Raw genomic sequence first — 21,327 nt, 5'->3', positions numbered from 1 at the left:
AGCGGCCGTGTAACCATACGCATTGTTTAACGGTGTTCTTATACTTATTATATTTAATATAAAACATTTATAAAAAGTATACAATTATGTCAGATTCATAATGTAGACATTTTAGGATAAATAGCTTTTTAGAGTCAGTGTTTATTAAGTCAGGATGGCCGAGCGGTCTAAGGCGCTACGTTCAGGTCGTAGTCTCCCCTGGAGGCGTGGGTTCGAATCCCACTTCTGACAGAAACCTTTTTACACTCCAATAATTATATCACAGCTGTGTAATTGGGTATGTATACTCCTTCAGTTTTGCTGTCAGTCGAGGTGTAGTATCAGCAGTAATATTGCAAGACAAACCGCAAATGCAGTTACTGTCTCATCCCAGGTGAGTTATTCAGTGAAATAATTTCATCTCAGGACCAGAAACAGTCCTCATGAAAATGACCTTACCTCCAAAAACGTGGTTATCATATTTTTAATACCATTACACTTAAAATGACATGGAATCAAATCATGTCAGGTAAACTGGCAACTATAATGTCCTTGCCTTTGCACTTGAACACCTGCAGGGGGCGCAACATCCCCTGCAGCAAAATGGTGTCACATGGAGGCCGTGAAAATGTTGTTTGTAGATGATTGAAACAGAGATATTATATAGTTCATTGATTAATAAATAGATCTAAAATATCTTATTCAATCCTTACCAAACCAATTGAAACAGCTGATGCTGTCAATTCTAGGTGAGGTTCTGATTATTTATGGTTCTGATTATTTCATTAACACTGATTTAACTACCTAATTAACCAACTAAGTCAGTGAAATTGCTGCTCCAACTTGTTTCGCCTAACAGGCTGCGTTGCAGAGAGCTTACAGTAGTCACCAGTCAAAGCCTTGCATTTGAGAGATGTCCTTGTTGAGTCCATATTGAATCATTATTTTAATATTTTTGGCACTTCCAGATGGAGGCTGCCCTTTTCCATACAATCTCCACATGAAAAGAAATAGAGAAGAGCTTGTTTGTCCATTTCATGCAATAGTTAATGATACAAACACAAACATTCAGAACTCACAGCACAGCACAGTTTACTTGCTAGTCATTTTATACAAATAGTAGAAAGAGGGTTTGTATCTGAAGGAGACAAACTGTATCACATTTGCCAGATAGATGTCGATACACAGAGACTGATTTGCAGAAAGGTATTTGTAAAGAGAATCACAGAGTCGAATGTTTCAAACTTCCCATTAAAAAAGCTTTCACTAATCTGTTGGTGTAAAAAAAAGTGAACAGAGCCGTTTTCAGTAATCACATACAGTTATAGAAAGCTATCTAAGTAATAGGTAAAGTTGAAATGAACATAAAATAAACAACAACTCAAAAAAAAAAAACATTCCAATAATCGGGTGGCGTCTAGTGGTAGGCGTATTTTTGCTTGCTGTCCTACAGTGTTCGACCCACCAACAAACCATTTAACAGAACATTTGGAAGTTCCAAAAGAACCACAAAATATTTTTATTTTCATTTTGTCTTTTTTGTTTTTTTGTACACATCACAACCTGAAGACTCGATTGGTTGGTTGATTGGTTGTCCGTCACGTCTCTGGGTTATCATCACACGCCACATTTCCCCCCGTGTGTCATCTAAAAGCACAGACCCCCTTCAACATGCTGCACACCCCTCAAAAAAAAGCAATCACAACCCCTTAAATGGTTACATGTTAACTCTGCGGTTTTTAAATTGCACTCTTTAGGTGCCGTTCGAGAAAGGGGGGGGAGGGGGTGGGCAATAATGGCCGTGCCCTCCTCCTCCTACTAGAAGATTTCTACGTATTTTGAACGTCCGCGTTCAAGTCCCACAATGAGCAGACTGCTGAAGGGCCATGCAGCGTTTTACAGGATGGCACAGAAGAACTTCTTCTCCCTGAAGGGGTTCTCCGACGCTGGCACCGGTGATAACAGTGGGTCCTCTTTGGCGTGGGCTTCGCAGTACGACATTAAGTCTGCTGCTGCTTTTGACACCTGTGAATACACACACACACACACACACGTATCAATAATACAGACGAAGTGAATTCAATTCAATTCACTTTAAAATTCACTCCTATTACTTTTACTTCCTAGAAAACAGAGTATCTTTAATGGTGACATCATGCTGTACCAGTAGGCGTTAATATAAATTCCAACCAATAAAACATCACAGATTTTTGAACAGTCCCGCCCCTCCACCCCTCCCATATATAAATAAAACTGCCTTTCTCTCCCTGACTGATATTCCATTGGTTTACACTTCTGAATGATCCCTCACTGCGTTATGTCCCGCCCCAACATCCAGCAAATATATCAAATTAAGGAAGTAAAGATGCCGTTTTCATGGGCTTTAATGAACTCTGTTTACTCCTGCAGGGTATCTCTCACGGCAGACAGAAAAACATTCATTTAAGACACACATTATGCATAAAAACAGTAAATGTGAAGTTAGGCACCGGATAACTCATCCCCCTGTCTTTATAAATATTTAAAGCTGCACTAGGCAAGACTGTTACGTAATATAACCTTTCTGAAATAGTCCAAAATCATAAAGTGGGGCTGCAACAGAGAAGAATGTCCCTACCCGCCTCTAATTAAAGGAATAGTTCACCCAAAAATGAAGATTCAGTCATTATTTACTCACCCCCTCCTGTTAGTATTTAGTAGCAATGCTAGTGCAGAACAACAGGGTATGAAACCATTGCTTTCAAAATCCCATTCAAGTGCTTTGAGCAAGTTCTACTGCATATTTTTACTATTACTACAGCTATGGAGGTATTATGGAATGGCTTGCAAGTGATTTTAAGAGTTATGGTTTCATACCCCATTGACTTGTGCTAGCATTGCTAACAAATGATAATAGGAGGTGATTTCACAGAAATGCAAGCTCTAATGTAAAAACTTTTGGCACATTCTAAGATTAGTGATGATGATATTATTATTTATTTTTTTTGTTTTCTCTCTTTATTCCTTTACTCTGCTTTTCCTTTTCTTTTCGGTTTCTTTTAATATTCTTTTACTTTTTTCTATTTATTTAACAGTATTACTTTACCTATTGATTTGTTTATATTGTTTTTTTCTTTCTAAACTTTTTGTGGGTTTCATTACACTATATTGTAATTATGTATGATTGTTATTAAGGGAGACACTCCATAAGCCCCTCGGGGTTTCTTTGGTCTTCCTTGCACATGCTCTTTATGATGTTGGTATACATTATGGATATTTTGTTTGAATTACTCTTTTGTGCTAAAAAAAAAACCAAAATAAATAAATAAATTATTGATTAATAGGTTGGGCTTATAAAATCGCTGAACCTTCCCTTTAAGTGACTCCATCGTCACTATATGGACATGTTGTGTCAGTTGAACTCACTTTTATCCTGTCAATGTTGGCCTCCATCTTCAGCTGTTCCACCAGTTTCCTGGCTTGTGCGATGCTGGCTGTGTTATTGCTCGCCATGGGCCTAATCAGTTAGGTCTTGTGTTCGCTGTCTACACAGAGGAGAAACACATTTTAATATCCCAAACATTTAAATTCAGACACAGTGTGCCATTGATGGGAAAGCACTGCAAAATGGCAAGCATGCAAATAGGAGTGCTAGTAACAGATACCCTGTTCATTATCACATGCCTGTGTATATGCACACACACACACACACACACACACACACGCACACATACACAAACACACACACTTACAAACCACAGGCATATTATTTATGGTGTCAGTTGCTAGGCAGCCCGTGACAGTGAGGGGGAGGGAGAGAAAGTGGGAAGCGAGACTGAGGGGGCCGCGCTTTATCCATCACTATATTTAAAACTAGATATATCGACGGAAAAATAACATTATCGGTTTCACACAAAAAAAAAAAACAGTTGCTTTGCGCTGATTGTAGCGATTTTCTGAATGCCACAAGGTCGTAGAGATTGTTCTTATTTAGAGTGTCTTAGTGTCAAGGACGATAAATCAATAAATTGATGTAGTTTGTCTTTGATGCAAGGTAAGGGAGCAGGCAGCACATGTAAAAAATAGCCTCAACAATGCCTTATGTGTGTGTGTGTGTGTGTGTGTGTGTGTGTCACTGTAACACACACACATCATTGTTCATCTTTATCAATATCTTTGGCGTCTATGCAGAGTCTATAGGGAAGCTGTAATGTGAACAGGCTGTCTTCATTAGCTTTAGGTATCAATACAAGTCTTATTTCAGAAATACTGCTTTCTTATTATTATCATATACTGAGTGATACTCACTTTGGAGAACTAGTAGACTCACCAGTAGAGGATGCCAGTGTATCCATGTATCCAAAACTACAGTATGTTCAACTTTTTCATTCGATAGAGGTTTTTACTTTTACTCTAGGTTAGTCTACTCTAACAGCCACATTGACCATCATTTGCAGGTCCTACTTTATTCTAATAATCCTGTTGGCTGATGAAATAGTGAAAATAACATTTGAAATTTGAGATACAACTGCTGCCTTGGTCACTGTGGATACACAGTTTCCTTCCCTCCTCTGTCTGTGTTTTGTACCCTCTTTGATAAACGTAATAATATAATATCTAAAACAGCATCATCCCCGGTGCCTGATCAGTCCTCCCTGCGCCCCCCCCGCCGCTCGTCCGTATGCACGCCGGTTGGAGTCGGCGTGGGGTTAAGACTGATCTCAGTGAGGCGCTGGAGCAGAAATATCGATGGCCCACGGTGGCACACCTGTCCACGCAGCGCCCGCACAGGGAGAGCGTGACATGAGGCCAGGAGCTGCTGCTGCTGCTGTCATTAGCCTGATGTGCTTCAGCAACTATAACCTCAATACACAGGAGGAAACTAACTTTTTTACCCACCAGTTAGAGTCTCTCTGTTTCACCAGCTAATTAGATTTAATAATATTTGACTACATGCCAAAGTGGTTGGTAGGGTAGACAAACGTACCAGCCATAGCTAAAATTGACCTGCATTTCCGGCTGGAAGCTCATGTTAAATTCCCATCATGCCGTGTCAGAGGAGTGGTGGATGGGCGGATGCATTTACTGTTCAATTCCCAGCTTCTTACCAAGGAGATTTCTACTGTGAGTCAAGTTTTAATTTTTAGCTAAGCTTTTTCTTATTTAACCAGGACCAAAGCCATTCCTTTATCTTAACCAAGTTATTTTAGTTGCTTAACCATAACCTGAACCCAAACCTTAAGCAAAGTTGTTTTACTTGCCTAAACGTTAATTTGTGTTATTGTCACAGAATCCAATTTGTGGTGGAAGAATGTAATCTTCACGTAATTCGTGTCCACTATAATCTGCATTCACTTCGTGCTCATTTCACGAATTTATATGAGATCACGTTGCTTTGTTGCTTTGTTTGTTGAGGTCAGTGTCACATAGTCACTTTAATGGGATTAATATTGGGACACTGATGTGGTTGCAGTTGATAAAGGATTGCGTGCAGGTAGGTAGAGTAAGTCAGCTAACAGTCGTATGGTTTTCCTGAACAGAAGGTTTTGCTTCTTGCAGTGTCTCACCATGCCTCACCCTGTATTTACGCCTGGTTTCACTTTATTTATTAGTCTGGCTATGCACTGGACACCTGAGATTCCCTTCATGATTTAAAAGACAAAGTTTTTCCAAGCATTGGAAGGAGCACTATGCGAATGTAGATGTGGTGCGTGTGTCTACTTACGGGAGCTAAAAGGCTTGTACTGTATATTATTCCAAGTCATTTTGGGAGTCATTTAAGCTGCTGGAAAAAGAGCGTTGTTTTAAAATACAGGTTTGAAGGAAAATCCATTTCCCATCATTGTTAGAACTGAAAGACGTCTTCAGGACCAAGCTGGGAAACCTTGATCCCATGTCAGTGCGAGCCAAATGACAATCTGAAGAGGATTGATGAGCACTACATGCAGCAGACTACGTGGTATTAACAGCGTAACATAAACACAAGTGTTACAGTCGCTGCAGCTCAGGGATCCTGGTTGTTCTCACACTCAGGAGTGCGTCACCTTATAGGGTCATAGTGGCATCTGTTTTAAAGTGGGCTGGGTATCGAAAAGCAATCGCTGTCGGTACTGAAACGGTATCAGTACTGATTTTAAAGGCATCAAACGGAATGGAAAGTTATCGAAAAGCTTCAAAATGTTGGATTCTTCAAATGAGAAGTCAAGTTTTCTTCTTTTTTGTACCGAAGAAATCAGTGGAACATGGTTTGATTTAGAAAAGCAGATGTTACACAGAAAATAAATTACTTGATTAATTAAAGAGCTTTCATTCAACAAGAAGAGATATTGAGGGAAGTGTCATTATAGAGATAGTATGCAATCAGAAGTAGCAGCACCAGTATCTGTTCCAATGATAGCCCGAGTATTAAGGGATCTTCGACCTTGTTGGAGATTAGACCAACTGGTGTGATGCAGCTGGAGTGGATTTTTGGATTGATAATTCCTTCAAACAGATTGCTGGGTCCAATGTATTGATATTTGTGTGGGGTGAAAATACTATAATCTGGTGCCCCTCTGTGGAGGCCATATGCCAACTTTCCTCCAATATCCTACTGTGAAGGGCGGAGCGTTCAGTGTAATTTTTATTTTGTCATGTTTGAAATTGAATGTGTGACTTCAATGTATGAGACTTGAAGTATAACGCAAATTTCTTGAGGTTCTTGCGTGGAAAACTAAGTTTTGTCCCTCACCGAAATAGGGCAGGGACTAACTACAAGGGCATGGTTGACACCTCCAAGCAGAAATGAGTCTTTAGCTTGTTTCGTATCGAGGCCATAATATTGTTTCAACACTCATGGGAGACGTCAAAACAGGCCAGCGTATCACCAGCCTATTGATAGGGATGGATGTCACTCTTTAAGGTTTCTGGGATGTCTACGGAAAAGTAGGCCTTCGCTCTTTACAGAAAATAATCAGACACTGTGGTACAGTAGCCTACTTTGTGTAGAATTGACAGGAGATCATTTTGTAGTAATTAGTTTACTAGCTGATGGGAAACTGTGGCTTACTCCTTTCAAAGGAGCAAAGGGGTGTGAGGATGAAGAACACCCAAAACAGGTTTCACATAATGTTTCTCCTGCCGCTGGACAGTTTAATCAGTACTTGTGAACATAAAACCACTCTTCCTCCAGAGAGTCAAGGCTTTACTGTATGATGCCATCAGGAGACACTTCATGATGCTGCTCCGTAAATACATGGCAAGGCAGCGATACATGCAGAGACGGTCACCTTTCACACACTCTAACACATCCAGAAAACTATCATGAAAGAAAGCGGTTTTCAGATCACTGGTGCATCTAAACGACATCTAAATCGATTTTGTGTTTCTGATAGCTTGTCACTAAACTTGAATTGTCAAAACAAGCATACTTGGCTGTGCAAAATATGCAAAACAACGAAATACAAAGCGGTTACTTGCCATTTAGGATAGATGAAATCATTCTGAGGGCACTGTCACCGTGCCCACAAAGTATTTTTTTCCTGTTTATTGTCAGCGGGGCATGCAAAAATGCCACACTGACATTTTCCTATCTTGAGAGGGAGGGGTGAGGGGATGGTGGCATGTATTGTCTGCCCATGACTGTGTGGACTCCAGGAAGAATAGCTGCTACCTTGGAGGCAACTAATGAGGTTTCAAATACACAATAACCAGACTGGACTGGTGCCTGTGTGGCTTTTAGCTTTGGGAGATGCTTCGCCAATCTAGATGAGGCAGTCCGAGGTTATACGACAAATACATGTGAATTCTGTTTCAGGATAAAAAATTCACTCCTCACGAACGCATGAATCTGCCACTCCGCTCATCTGCGTCACGAAAACCTCTTGTGCTCCCTGTCCTATCCGACAGCTGCCCGAAATACCGTCCTGAGATGTTGCACATGGTGTCAACATGCTGATAAGTGTGACATTTTAAACAGGCGCTGATAAATAATGCATTCGGATGGACACGCACAGGCCTCCACTGTGTCAGCTGTCAACAACTTTGCGGAAGCTGTCACGATTCATTCAGAGCAGATAACCATCTCTCTCGCTGTTGCACAATTTTGCAGCACTTTCCAAGTAAAATGCAATCACACACACACAAAAAAGAAGAAAAGTACGCTGTGCCATCACTATTTCAAAATGTGTGAAATCTCGCCCCAATTTCATGCGGTAACGTTATGAGAAACGGCTGATGCTTGCATGTATCTGTTCTCATACTGGGTCCCGCCCTTACCCTGACTGTGCTATGGTGCACGCTCTCACACACACACACACAGCCCACTCTTCTCTGTCTTGACTTACCTTGTCTGCTTACTCCCCCGCACTCTGCCCCGGTGTCTGCCTGCAGTTCAGTCAGCAGTTTGTGTCCGCCCCACTCTCTGGGAAGGGAGAGAGAGAGAAAGAGCGAGAGAGAGAGGGGTAGAAAGAGAGTGGGATTCAGAGGGCGGGCCGTTGGTGAACACAGGCACAAGCTCTGCACGCTTCCATTCCTGCATTCCAGCTAAATTACAACGAGGCCTGTGCAGCCTGTCGCCTCTGATCACTGTGTGTCAGAATGTCACAGCTCGCTCTTACAAAACACACTCAGGGGCTCGGGAGCGGAGAGAGACCCGACGAACACACACCACACACACACACACGCTACAGAGGGAGACGCAAGGCGTGACTTTGCAAGGGAAATATTAGTTTATGGTTTCACGTTGAGCTTCTGTTGATACTCGAAATATTCAAGCACTTGACCCGTTCACCTCTCTCTCTCTCTTCCCCTCTATCTCTCCCTTTCTCTCTCTTTCTGTATGTGTGCCTCTCTGGTCCAACAGATTCATTCTTAATGCATCTGTGACTCTGTGGCTCGGTTTTCTGCTGCTTCTGATAAATGGGCCAATTACTCTGCAAGAGCAGATCTGCAGAGGAAGGGAATTCCACCGCCGTAAATCATGGCAGCGCGCAACGTTAAAGCAATGCTAAAGCATCCGTTAACGCAACCTTGCGAAAAGCGGCGCGGTCCCGAGCCAGAATATTCAAGCAACGTTGGGACTACTTAGAGTAAAAAACAAAACAGTGAGCAGGCTATTCTGCTGTAGTGTGGTGCCTCCATTCCAGATTCACTGGGGTCATTAATCCACGCTGTTACACTGCGTTATGCAAGCTGTGTAATAATTTTATTAGAGCAGTGACTCTTAAACTTTGGGATAGTCCAGTGGGTAGAAGGACAGGACTGTTTAGTGGATCTTCACATAACAAAACTAATATATTTTCATAAATCTGACTCTTGGATGGGGAAGTCAATTTCTCATTTGGGTCTCAGGCTGAAAAAGTTGAAGAACCCTTCTGTCTAAGAGTTATGTCGTTTTGTGAGTATACACTGTTTCATGTCCAGTTTGGGAAAGATGGAAAATCTTTTCCTCTGCGATCCTCCATCAATCCCGTGTTACATGCATCCTGCAACTGTGTATCTCAGCTGTAACTCTATACTCTGTATTTTAATAGTAAACTCACCCAAACTCGTGCGTCAGTGCTTGTATATTTTAATAGTTAGACACGTAAGGCTTATCAGGAGTATAATCAGAGACAGTAAAATCTGGAAACTTACTTAGTATAACCCAGTTACGACTGATGACCATTATTAACATCATCTTCTCAGATTATAACAGTGGTGACAGTGTAGCACAGCTGACAAACAGTTTCTCTGATGACATCCTGGTGACTTCATCTGCTCATAAGCATGATCTGAACTTGTGACTGCTTCGTTACACGCTTTATTTACCCAGGGAAGAACACATGCTTTTTCACAGAGACATCCTGCTCTTCACTCATTAAGTGACACACACATTAACACCTGGGAGTCGCCCAGTGCAACTACAGGCCTCTACTGTCGTCTACTGAGCTGCTCCACTGGAGAAATTAAGGGTTAAGCACCTTGCCCAAGGGAACCTTGGAGGCAGTGGAGATACAGGAGCAAGGGCCTAAGTTTTATTCAGTTTTGGGACACACACACACACACACACACACACACACACACACACAATATGGGCGTAGTAGGAGCCTAAATGCATCTGTTTTCCCTCACTTTATCGGCAAGATTGAAACAAAATATACAAAGTGTGTGAAGAAGAGAGAGATTGGGAAATGCAGTAAGACATTGCTAAACTAAACCTCTGATGACTTTAAAAGCATTACAAGGAGATTCAAACAACTAGGGGAAGGGTTACATTTTTTATAGGGAAGGAGTGTTTGCGTCTGTGACCAAAGACAATCACAAAATGTGCTTCAGTAAAACTCAACTGTGCTTCTAAAACTGTAGAACAAGTAAGAATCTAGTATATATGATTGAGGCAGAAATAATTGGGAAACCGGGGGACATGTTCCCCTGTCTCCCCCCAAAATCTATGCCTATGTGTGGGAAGCGTGTTGCTCGCTCATCCCAGATCTTCCTTGCTGGTCCGGGGATTCGGACTGGCGACTTTCCAGTCTCAAGTCCATTGTTTGAATCTGCAAGTAATGGCTCCAAGTCCTGACTCCGCTGTTACATCTCTCACTATCTACTTTCTTGCTTTTTCTCCACCATTAGAACAGTATACTGTATACTGCTGCAAAAAACTAAAGTGTTTGAGGAGGCAAGACTGCCGACTCCTCTTAAAAAAAAAAAAAAGAAAATATTGTTGCTGAATTTGATTTCCCTGTGAACTGTTAGTGTCATCATATTTGAATTATGTTCCAGAGCAGCAAGATCAGGGGACGAGAGAGAGACTGATGAATGTACAAACACATTTTTTTTTAATCTTGATGCTTTGGCAATATTGCTCTCTACTTTTGTGCCAGTAAAGCACATTGAACTGAACTGTACGGAGAGGACGAAAGGCAGAGAGATGGAATATGGGACGTGAGCGGTGATCCGATTCTCTCCCGCGCTCCAACCTTCTGCTCCCCGCTCCTCCCTCCGACGCAGACGGGTGTTTAGCGATGACAGAAAGACCCCCGGCACGCTCCATCCTACCGCTAACGCCGCCATCATCTGCCTCCGCCCGGGGCATCTGGCCTCCCTCTGCCAGCCTGTCTGCCTCTCCTTCTTCTTCCCTTGCCTTTTTGGAGATTCACGTCCCCAATCCCCCCCCCTCCCACCACCACCACCACCACCACCACCACCACCCCTCCTCTCCTCCTCTGGTTTTCAGGGAGTGTGTGTTCGTGACGAGGCCCTCCACAGATGTGATTATAGCTGCTGCTTGACTCTGGGTGTCGTTGACTTAAAGGGTGATTAAGCACCGCAGGAAACATCCTGGTGAGGAAAATATAATTCCTAGCCTGTCGAGAGTGACGATCTCTCGCGCACTCCCACACACGCTGCCTCATTCTCACTCTCGTTTTCTCTCTCTGCCTCTCTTCCCTTTCTCTCGCTTTCACTCTCCCCCCCCCCCTCTTTCTCTCTCTCTCTCTTTCTGTAGTGCACACACGCCCACATAATGGCAATTGCTACCACTGTCACAGTGGCCTACCAGCCTCTCCACCCATTATTCTGTTTTGTGTGTGGTTTTTTTTTCTTCTTTACGGCGTCCGAGGAGAGAAATTAAGGCGGCCAGGCAGGGAGTGTTCTGTCCTCTGCGATGCCCAGGGTGTGAAATCAGAGCGTGGTAATTAAAAATCTGTCCCTGGCTCAGCCATCTGGACCCCGGAGAGCGAGTGATTAACCTGGGAGGGTCTGCAGGGACGGCGGGGAGGCAGAACGGGGCCCCTGCTCAGAGATAACTGGGACCAATGGAGCTGGCTTCGTTTTGGAGGCCACGTATATACAGTACGTACTCGCATACGAGCAAACATTGGTGTATTGTTTATTGTCCCCCATAATAAAATCGGAGGAGGGATGATGGATTGGTTCCGTTCGGTCTGTCCATCACACACAAAATCCAGTTATCCACTTATCGGATTTTGCCGAAGCTCCATTCTGGCATTTTCAAAACTACACTGATTGGCCAAAGGGAGGGGAGCTATAATGTTTGTTTAATTGTCTGTATGTCACGCACAATATCACGGACGCCCCCTATCGGATTTTGATGAAACTTCGGGGAATGATGCGTCTCTTGGCTCCGTTCTGGCATTTTAAAAATTGCACTAATTGGCTGAATTGGGGGGGGCGCTACAACATTTGTATACTTTAGATTTTGCCGAAACTTGGGGAAATGATGCATCTCACCACTGCATCCAGCATTCACAATGACACTATTTGGCCCAAGGGTGAACTACAGTTACAGCTCTAAATAAGGTGACATATTTGTTACTGATTGGCCCAGATGGGGACTCAATCATATGTGGGGGACGAGATGTTTACTGTTGCCTTGTTTAGAATTAGTAAAGGGAGGTAAGGAATTGACTTATCTCTGTTTTTCTCTAAGATAAGGGTTATGCATGTCGTAACTATTGTGAGGAAGGGGGATACTATCCTCTTTATCACACAAAAACCTCCTAACTCAATTTTTGTGTTTTTCATTTTTGTTAAACGCTGACACGGTGCTTTATGAGCTGAGTGGGTTCTTTTCTTTTGACTTTCAGACCCAGGAAACTGATCCAAAACCCCATTGTGGATATTCAAAAATGCACAGGCATCAATCTGAAAACAAGGCTGCCTTTCATTATTTCTGAAAAAAAAGTTGAACTTTTGTGAGGTTTTCATGAGATGGCAGTGGTATATACACACACACACACACACACACACACACACACACACACGCAGAATGCTTCCCTTACAGTCCACAACATTGCGAGGCCTGACTGAGTGACTGTGCCATCCTCAGTGTGTCATAGGACAATGAGGTACAGCCTGCGATGTCTCTGCGAAACAACGGGTGGTGAAGGGCACGCTTGGCTAAACACAGATTTAACCATCTTAAATCGATGGGAAGGGATATGCAGAATGGAAAAAAAAAAAGAAGCTAAAATAAGAAGAAGAAGAAGAGAAGCTTATCAGGAAGAGATGGAGGAAAGAGACCAAGATGCAACGGTAATATCTTCCTGAGCGTCTTTTCCTGTGACCGCAGCGGGGAGAAGTAACGTGAAACTGACCGCTGGAGTTATTAATGAACGTGATCAAGAGGATATTGACTGTTGAATGTAATAGAGCACGGGTCTCTGCCCTTGAATATGAGAAAGGACACTCCTCCCATCGCACAAACACACATAGAGAAAGAGCGGGAGAGAGAGAGAGAGAGCCTGCTGTCAGGCCGTAATTGTCTGGGGACGCGATGCTGAGTCTGACAGCTGAGCCTCCTTCTCCATCACTATTCAGCTCTCAGCTCAGACTGGACCCAGACCTGGAGCTGGACTCAGACCTGGAGCTGGACTCAGACCTGGAGCTGGACTCAAACCTGAAGCTGGACTCAAACCTGAAGCTGGCCTCTGGCTCACATCACTCAGCCTGCAGCGCTCTGTTCCCCATTATACATGAACATGTCAGGGACACAGCCAACGTTTGAAGAGTTTCGTTCCAAAATGAGGTATCCACCATTTGGAAAAAAGTGGGAATCTATTCTTAGAAAATGACTGACAGCTCAAAAAACACTTTCACAGACTAGATCCACTGTACTTTCAAGATATCGAATAATAGCATTTTGGATATGAACGGTTCTGTGCTGTCTTAAATATATTTTCTGGACACTGGCTTTACCATTGCACTCCTTTTTGGATGCTTGTAATGTTAGCACTATTTCTACTACCAATACTACTGCCACTACCACTACTACTACTGCTACTACTACTAATAATACTACCACTACTACTAATGCTATTTCTACTACCAATACTACTGCCACTACCACTACTACTACTGCTACTACTACTACTGCTACTACTAATAATAATACTACCACTACTACTAATGCTACTACTACTACTGCTACTACTACTACTAATACTACCACTATTACTACTGCTACTACTACTACTGCTACTACTACTGCTACTACTACTGCTACTACTACTACTAATACTACCACTATTACTACTGCTACTACTACTACTGCTACTACTACTGCTACTACTACTACTAATACTACCACTATTACTACTGCTACTACTACTACTGCTACTACTACTGCTACTACTACTACTAATACTACCACTATTACTACTGCTACTACTACTACTGCTACTACTACTGCTACTACTACTACTACTACTACTACTACTGCTACTACTACTGCTACTAATGCTACCACTACTACTACTGCTATTTCTACTATCAATACTACTGCTATTTCTACTACTACCACTGCCACTATTACTACTAATACTACTACTGCTACTACTACTACTCCTACTACTAACAACAACAACAACAACAACAACAATAATAATAGTAATACTAATAATAACAATAGTGAGAAATTATTTGTATGTCGATTTTCAAGATGTACTATAATCAAACAACAGCTTTCCTGTTTACATTTGGAGTTGCCTGAGCTGAAAGTGTATTGACTCTGACCCTGCTGTGTGAACAGTGATGACAGGAAGAAACGGATTTTGGGACGTTCAGACAACATTGACTCCCTCTGTTGTGCTAATGATACAGCAATATAATGCTGCTGTGTCTACCCTTGTGTTGGTTGGGGTTCGTATGTTTTGTGGTTCACATTTGTTTCATTCATGATGTCCAGCTTTTGAAAAATTGAATGCAAAAGAAAATCTACGTGTGAAAGTAAGTATTACTGAAGTTGAGCCCATTTCTTATAAAATACAAACAATTTAGAACATGTAATCATTTGTGTTTCTTAAATATTGAGCAATGAACATCAGGGAACATTTCTTTCCAAAGTAGATATGGTTACAAAACCCATCAACTGATGTATCAGCTGTTATTACAACTAGACAGCGTGCTATAATGTTGAGAGTTTTTGCATCAAATCATAGAATAATACAATAACCCTACCTCTGTCTCGCTCTGTCCACCTCTTCCTCTCTCTCTCTCTTTCTCTCACTCTTTCTGTCTATCTCTCTCTCTCTCTCTCCCTCTGCTGCCAGCTGAACATTGGGGTTTTGAACCACTGAGTCCCACTGCTGCCTCTCGGCCGGACCACCACCGCCCATGATCATTCGATTAGCCCAGACATCTGTGCCACCCCCCCCCCCCCACACACACACAGTATGCCTTGCCCATCCTGCCATTTGAGGGATTGGGAGGGGTGGGGGGGTAGATCTAGGTCTCCAAGGTGGGGGGGGAGGGGCAGTGGCCCAGGAAATGATGCCTCCCACGGGAGTCAAGGAGGCAGCAGGGAGGAGGCCTTTTGCTCCGGGGAACACAAATGGTGCTCTATTATGTTTATTAAATCAAACGACCGAGGCTCAGCGTGGGCTCTTTTTTTTTTTTTTGTTAGTGGAGATTGAAGCAATGAGGAAGTTGGTTTTTTTCCCCAAGCGTTTAAAAGAATCACGTTGAAAACCTTTGACTTTGATATGTGTTTCGCAACAGCAGCACAGTCACTAGGGTAGAAACAATGTATCACACCGCTGTCACACGAATGATTACGGCGTAATAGAAACATAAGAATAACCGCATGTGTGGCGCGACCGGGGTGGAAAATTAACACCAGCCACCGGCCAAATGTTGGTGAATTTTGGCCGTGACTGACTGGGAGGTTTTTAAATTCCACCAGCCACTTTGGCAGGTAACCAGCCATCGTCTGGAGGTTCGTTTCCATTCTGAAAATCATATTTGGCTGGTTAAACAGCGCAAGTGGTTGGTGTATTTTGGCATCGGCCGCTGTGGTTCGGTGGATAAAAAAAGTTCCTGTCCTGTGTGTGATGTGTGATGGGTTCAACTCTTTGGTTTCTACACATTTCTGTACATTAAGCTCTCTTGCACAGGCTTTAACTTGGGGGAAATTAGTGGGACTTACTCTTACTGCGCCCGAACTGTGAGAGTGAGGAGTCATGAACATACTTTTCCTCTGGAATCAATCAGCATGCCAAGAATAACACCGCCAGACTCCTGGGCTGTTAACAATATTACAAACATCCGGACTTGTTTAGATTCTAGCAGAGCGAGCTGCTCGGACTTTTTCGGCACACAAACCCCGTCATGCTCAGACTGTACGTGCGTACGGGGGAGAAGTAATGGAAGTGAATTTGTTTTGGCATCGTAGATACATTATAGCTGTCATTTAGCTGTCAGACAAGACAGAAACTTAGATTTACTTTTTAGGCGTTTAGTACAGTAGAATAAGCTTAAATACAATAAAAACAATGTTGAGGAGTACAAAGGTCAAAGCCCTTGGTGCAATAACACACATTATAGAGTATTTATCCCCCTCTGCCTTATCTTCCCCTCTCTCTGATGTGTCCATTAGATCACTGAGTAACAAGTTAGTCTTTGCAGTAAAACCATGTTACTGCAATGGGTTTCACAATGGAACAAAGATGACTTTAGCCAAAAAGATGCTTTCGGGAAGCCCAGCCCCGGGTTTGGAGACTTCCACATGTCTTGGCCCGACTTGGAAGGAAATAAGGAATGGATTTTTGGTTGAAGGCAGAGAAGGGAGTGGAGAGGTCAAAGTAGTCAATAAGGCGTGGATGCTCATTCTTCCTCACTCCTCCATCATTCTGTCTCACTCCCTCGCTCCCTTTCCTTCCTACTACTACCTCCCTCTCCCACACTCTCTCTGTATACCTTTCGCCTTGATGGAGAAAAAAAACACAAAAAAAAAACAAACACTTTCCATTGTGCTCCAAAGTCTCAAGGTTTAGGTTGTTTTTCTTTCTGCTCTGTTAATACTTTGTGTATCATTGTTCTAGCCTCAACATCGCTGTGTGTAAAACAATATGTGGCCTTGCAGCAGCTCCTGCTCCGTGTCATGAGAGCTGCGAGCCGCCCGGACCTGAGCTCCTGTGTAAAAAAATTGTGACGCCCGACTCGCCGCGCGTGTGTGTGTGTGTGTGTGTGTGTGTGTGTGACTGTGGCCGGTGTGTGTGTGACACAGTGCCGCGCGGAGACGATTGAATTTTGATGAACATGCCAGTACCAGGCACCGTAAAAAAAAACACACATGTAACACGGCCGGTTGAGTCTTCTCCATCTCCCTTGCAAATGCATGACTGTATCTGTCTGTGAGCAACATAAAAACATCCCCCCCCTCCCCTCCCCTCCACCCCCCCCCCCTCCGCCCCCGGCCATCTGCCTGATACGGCCAGTACAACCCCAGGTGAAGGAGCTTGTGTGGTCGGGTCGACTGCTTTCTCCTCGCGGCCCGGAGAAGCAGGAGGTTTCGGGAACGGGCCGGAAAAAAAAAAACCCTCACAGGAGCCTTGTGGGATTCCTCTCTCTGATTTTTCTGCCGTCTCTGTTCCCTCCTGTCTCCCTCCAGCATCTATCTCTCTTTTCCTCTCCCTCCCCCAGCCTCTCTCTCTCTCTCTCTGTCTCTTTCCATCTCTCTCTCTCTCTCCTCTCGTCTCTCATCCCCCACTCATGCAAATATCCCCCCCGAAACAGATGCCCTTAATTCCTTTGGCTCCATATTATAAGATCTGCCCAACGCTTTGGGAAGGAGGAAGGGATTCCATTCTCTTATTCCCCCTCTCTTACCCACACACACACACACACACACACACACACACACACACATATATGAAACAGAAATGGGGAGGAAAATAAAGCAGGAGAGTCCAGCACACCTCAGAGCGAGGAGGTTTTAGCCTCAGATTTTAAAGGGAGGAGGGGATTCCATGATGTAAACCAGCTTGTGGCATCAGTCTGACAAAATGACATAAAACACCCCCTCCTCTGAAACACACCCTGTATTGGATCCCATTATCCCGGACGCCACAGGAGGAAAAAAAAAAGCCAAAAAATGCTAAAAAAAAAGACAAAATTTTGGTTATATATATATATCTATCTGAGGCTTACCTTTGTGTGTGTGTGTGTGTGTTCTCCTCCGGTGACGCCAAACACATCCAGTCTTGTGGAGTAGTATCCACGCGTTCTCCCCTCGCCCGTTCTCTGTCTCTCACACACATACACACACACACACAGTCAGCCAGTCAGTGAGGCAAGCAGGCAGGCAGGCAGTCAGGCGAGCGCATGCACACACACTCCCCTCTCTCTCTCTCTCTCTCTCTCTCTCTCTCTCTCTCTCTGCTCCAGCTGAGAGACGCCCTCCCTCCCCACTGCTGCTCTGAGTCTCCACCCTTCAGCCAGCACAAACGCTCCGGCTACGAGAAGCTACTACCCTCCTCCCTCCCTCCCTCTCTCTTTTTCTTTTTCTCTCCTTTCCTACTCTGCTATCAGAACTCGCTCCTCTGTCTCCCCGGGCTCCACAGGAAAAGCCGGGACTGTCTTTTCTAAACACCTACAGTAAACAAACGCATACCAGGACGGCTGACACCCCCCCGGCCCTCTCTCATCATGATACCTCCGCCTGGCTGGATCTCATTTCTTCATGGATATTCACACCGGTTCCCTTCATGTATTTCTGACACTCATTTCCCCCCCCCTCCATTCTTACAGTAACTCTGTTTTGAGTTAGCAGCTGAGGCGGAGTTTCAGCCTGACAGATAAGGGCTATAGTTCGATGATTCCAACCCCTACACACACACACACACACACACACACACACACACCATCGAACCCAAACCCTGTTCTCTTGCACACACATGGCCCCTGTCAGAGTTGAGCTCCTGTAATCAAAGGCTTTAATCTTCAGACCGCTCGTATATTAAAGCCACGGAAGATTAAAAACCAAAAAAAAAGAAAGAAAGAAATTCCCAGCGACCATACCCCAAAGCACAACAACACGTGTAAACACACACACACACACACACACACACAGTGTATGTGCCCGTATACTCATTCACAGCTGGGTGTTTACATGCAGAGGATTTTCTGCACGTACAGGATACACTCAATTAGGCGAGATCAAGTGTGTGTGTGGTGCATGCATCTGTTTTCATGCGTTTGTGAGTGTGTGTGCAAGGCAAGGGGTGGTGGCGTGTGTGTGTGAGGGAGTGGGGGGGGTGCATGTGTGTCCATGTGTGTGTGTTTGTGCATGTTGATGCAGGTGGGCGTGTCAGGGTTGTTTGTGTACGTTGTGCGCTCATGTTTGTGTGTTTTCTGTGTTTGTGTGTCCATGCATCTGCTTTGTTGTGTGTGTGTGTGTGTGTGTGTGTGTGTGTGTGTTTCATGTACGCAGGTAAGCTGGGCAATGTTACTCATCTTCGCCCTACTGCCTGAACATCACGTTTTCTGTGAATCACATTTTCCTCAGCTCCATTCATGCAGATGTTATTCAGCGTGAAGTTACAGCACACACACAGAGAGAGAGAGAGAGAGAGAGAGAGGGAGGGAGAGAGAGAAAGAAGGAAGAGAGAGAATTAGTGAGTCATAGTTCCGGTAGAGTTGAACACAGGAAGGCTCTCTCTCTCTCTCTCTCTCTCCAGGATGTGACAGTGAAGTGTGATAGCCCTTCCTGGGTGCGTTAAGCTCGGTTCTGGCTTTCTTGGCACAGCCGACTGAGCGCTGCCGGCGGCGGCGGCGGCGGCGGCGGTGGCGAGGCCCCTCCCTCCATCGCCGGGGACCAGATAAATCGAGAGATTTGTTTATTTGTAATCTGATTACTGTGTTTTATTATCGGCTCAGCGGATCATCTCTGAACCTTGTTGTGGTGTCAGTGTGGCTGTTTTAGCTAATAGGCCGGTTTATTAAGTGCTGCAGTTAATCCACCTTAAAGAGGCCATGGGCAGATACTGTGGCTTTAAAGTTTGACCATATTCTCCATCATTATCGCAAAAAAATACCATTACCACTGCTGCACATATAGGGCTGTTATGCATTAGGGTGGAAGTGGAGAGGCAGAGATAACAGGGTGAAATTCTGAATATCACATCTTATCTCCCAAATGTCAACTTTTGCATGCATTTTTGAGTTTATCCAGTGGGTTTTGAAAGGGTTTCATGAGCCTGAGGGGTCGTAGAATTTTCTCAACACAGAGAGGAACAAAAAACATGGAAATATCAAAATATGAAAATCGCCAAAATTCTAATTACAAGGTTTTCAGTGATATTTAGGCTGAGGGAAAGGGGGATGAAGGCCTGAGGATGCTTTAATGGTTCTGTATGAGCAGTGTGTGTGTGTGTGTGTGTGTGTGTGTGTGTGTGTGTGTGCGGGGTGGGTGGGGTTAGTTTGAGTGAACGCTGGTGGGGAGGGAGGGGGGGTGGGGGGGATTTCAATTCTGATTTGTGATTTGTGACCATCTGGCTCCTCCAGCAGCTGCTGGCCCGGCCGGGCCTGTCCTGCCCCAATGCCCCATGGGATTACCGAGAGGTCACCACCGCTGGAGACACTGTCACCTAATACCCTGCTGCATGTGCACACGCCTCCAACACGTGTCTCCAATGATCGCCCACACACACACACACACACACACACACACGCACGCACGCACACACACACACACACACACACTGTTGGGTTGTGCTGCTACAGATGAGGAGATAAGGTGCAGATGTAGGGAGCTGCATGCTGAGCGACGATGCAGGAACCAGGAAGTAGAGGACGCAAACGGGAGGAGAAAATTCTAGAAAAGAGACACAGCCGAGCGTCAGAGCTTCAGCTGGCATCTGTCTCTGCTCCCAGAATGTCACACCACCATGATGTAAAAGCGAGAATAAAAAAAAAATAGATCTTGATGGAGCAAATCTGATCATCACGTCGCCCTCCCACCACGACAACATCTGAGTCTAACATTAAAAGCTTTGTAAAGGTCGGCACAAGATGACCTCACTTGGTTTGGGATGTAAAAATAAACAACACATGGATGTGGACTGAACCAAGCTACACCTTATTCAACAAGACAAAAGAAGAGAGAGAGAGAGAGCAAGAGAGAGAGAGGAGGGGTGGGGGAGAGAGAGAGAGAGAGAGAGAGAGAGAGAGAATGGATTTCCCCTCTGTGTTGCCATGGCGACAGCAGTGGATGGTGGATGACTGATTTCCTGTACAGCTGTGTAGCTTGGAGGGAAAGCAAGAGCAAAGGAGGGGCAGCGAGAGAGAGAGAGAGAGAGAGAGAGAGAGAGAGAGAGAGAGAGAGGAAAGAGAGAGCGATGGAGAGAGGAAGAGAGAGAGAGAGAGAGAGACTATCTATGTCAGAGGAAGGGGGCGGAGCCTGCTGGAGAAAGCATCCATGTTTTTTACTCTTAGATTTCAAATCGATCCCTCTGTTGGTGATCTGATCAACATTTCTCAACAAGGCAGGCTTGGACATGGACAGAGTATAAAAAGACCATTGATTTTTTTTTTTTTTTATATATTGACTCTTTGTTTTTTATCATAGATGGCCTTCTGTTAAACATTAAAAGGTCAGAAGCCTGGAAG

At 44.1% G+C, this 21,327-nt stretch overlaps 1 protein-coding gene across 1 annotated transcript; it reads right to left on the bottom strand.

The window, feature by feature from the left end:
* Positions 1-912: 912 nt before the first annotated feature.
* On the bottom strand, positions 913-18,030 carry LOC139908901 (guanine nucleotide-binding protein G(I)/G(S)/G(O) subunit gamma-2). The gene is made up of 4 exons (XM_071895768.2): positions 17,869-18,030; positions 8,283-8,359; positions 3,385-3,503; positions 913-2,004 (listed from the first exon to the last, which is right to left on the bottom strand). The coding sequence occupies exons 3-4, from the start codon at positions 3,469-3,471 to the stop codon at positions 1,876-1,878; spliced, it is 216 nt and encodes a 71-aa protein (XP_071751869.1). The 5' UTR covers positions 3,472-3,503; positions 8,283-8,359; positions 17,869-18,030; the 3' UTR covers positions 913-1,875.
* Between the last annotated feature and the right edge of the window lie 3,297 nt (positions 18,031-21,327).

Source organism: Centroberyx gerrardi, chromosome 17, assembly GCF_048128805.1.
Source record: "Centroberyx gerrardi isolate f3 chromosome 17, fCenGer3.hap1.cur.20231027, whole genome shotgun sequence".
Taxonomy (NCBI): domain Eukaryota; kingdom Metazoa; phylum Chordata; class Actinopteri; order Beryciformes; family Berycidae; genus Centroberyx; species Centroberyx gerrardi.
This window is presented reverse-complemented; position numbering and strand designations above follow the sequence as displayed.

What these genes read in the sequence shown, in the direction of transcription:
- LOC139908901 (XM_071895768.2), bottom strand. Translation starts at nt 3,471, where the DNA reads ATGGCGAGCAATAACACAGCCAGCATCGCACAAGCCAGGAAACTGGTG. An exon ending in CCAACATTGACAGGATAAAA is followed by an intron (nt 2,005 to 3,384) that starts GTGAGTTCAACT and finishes GTGTATTCACAG; the next exon opens with GTGTCAAAAGCAGCAGCAGA.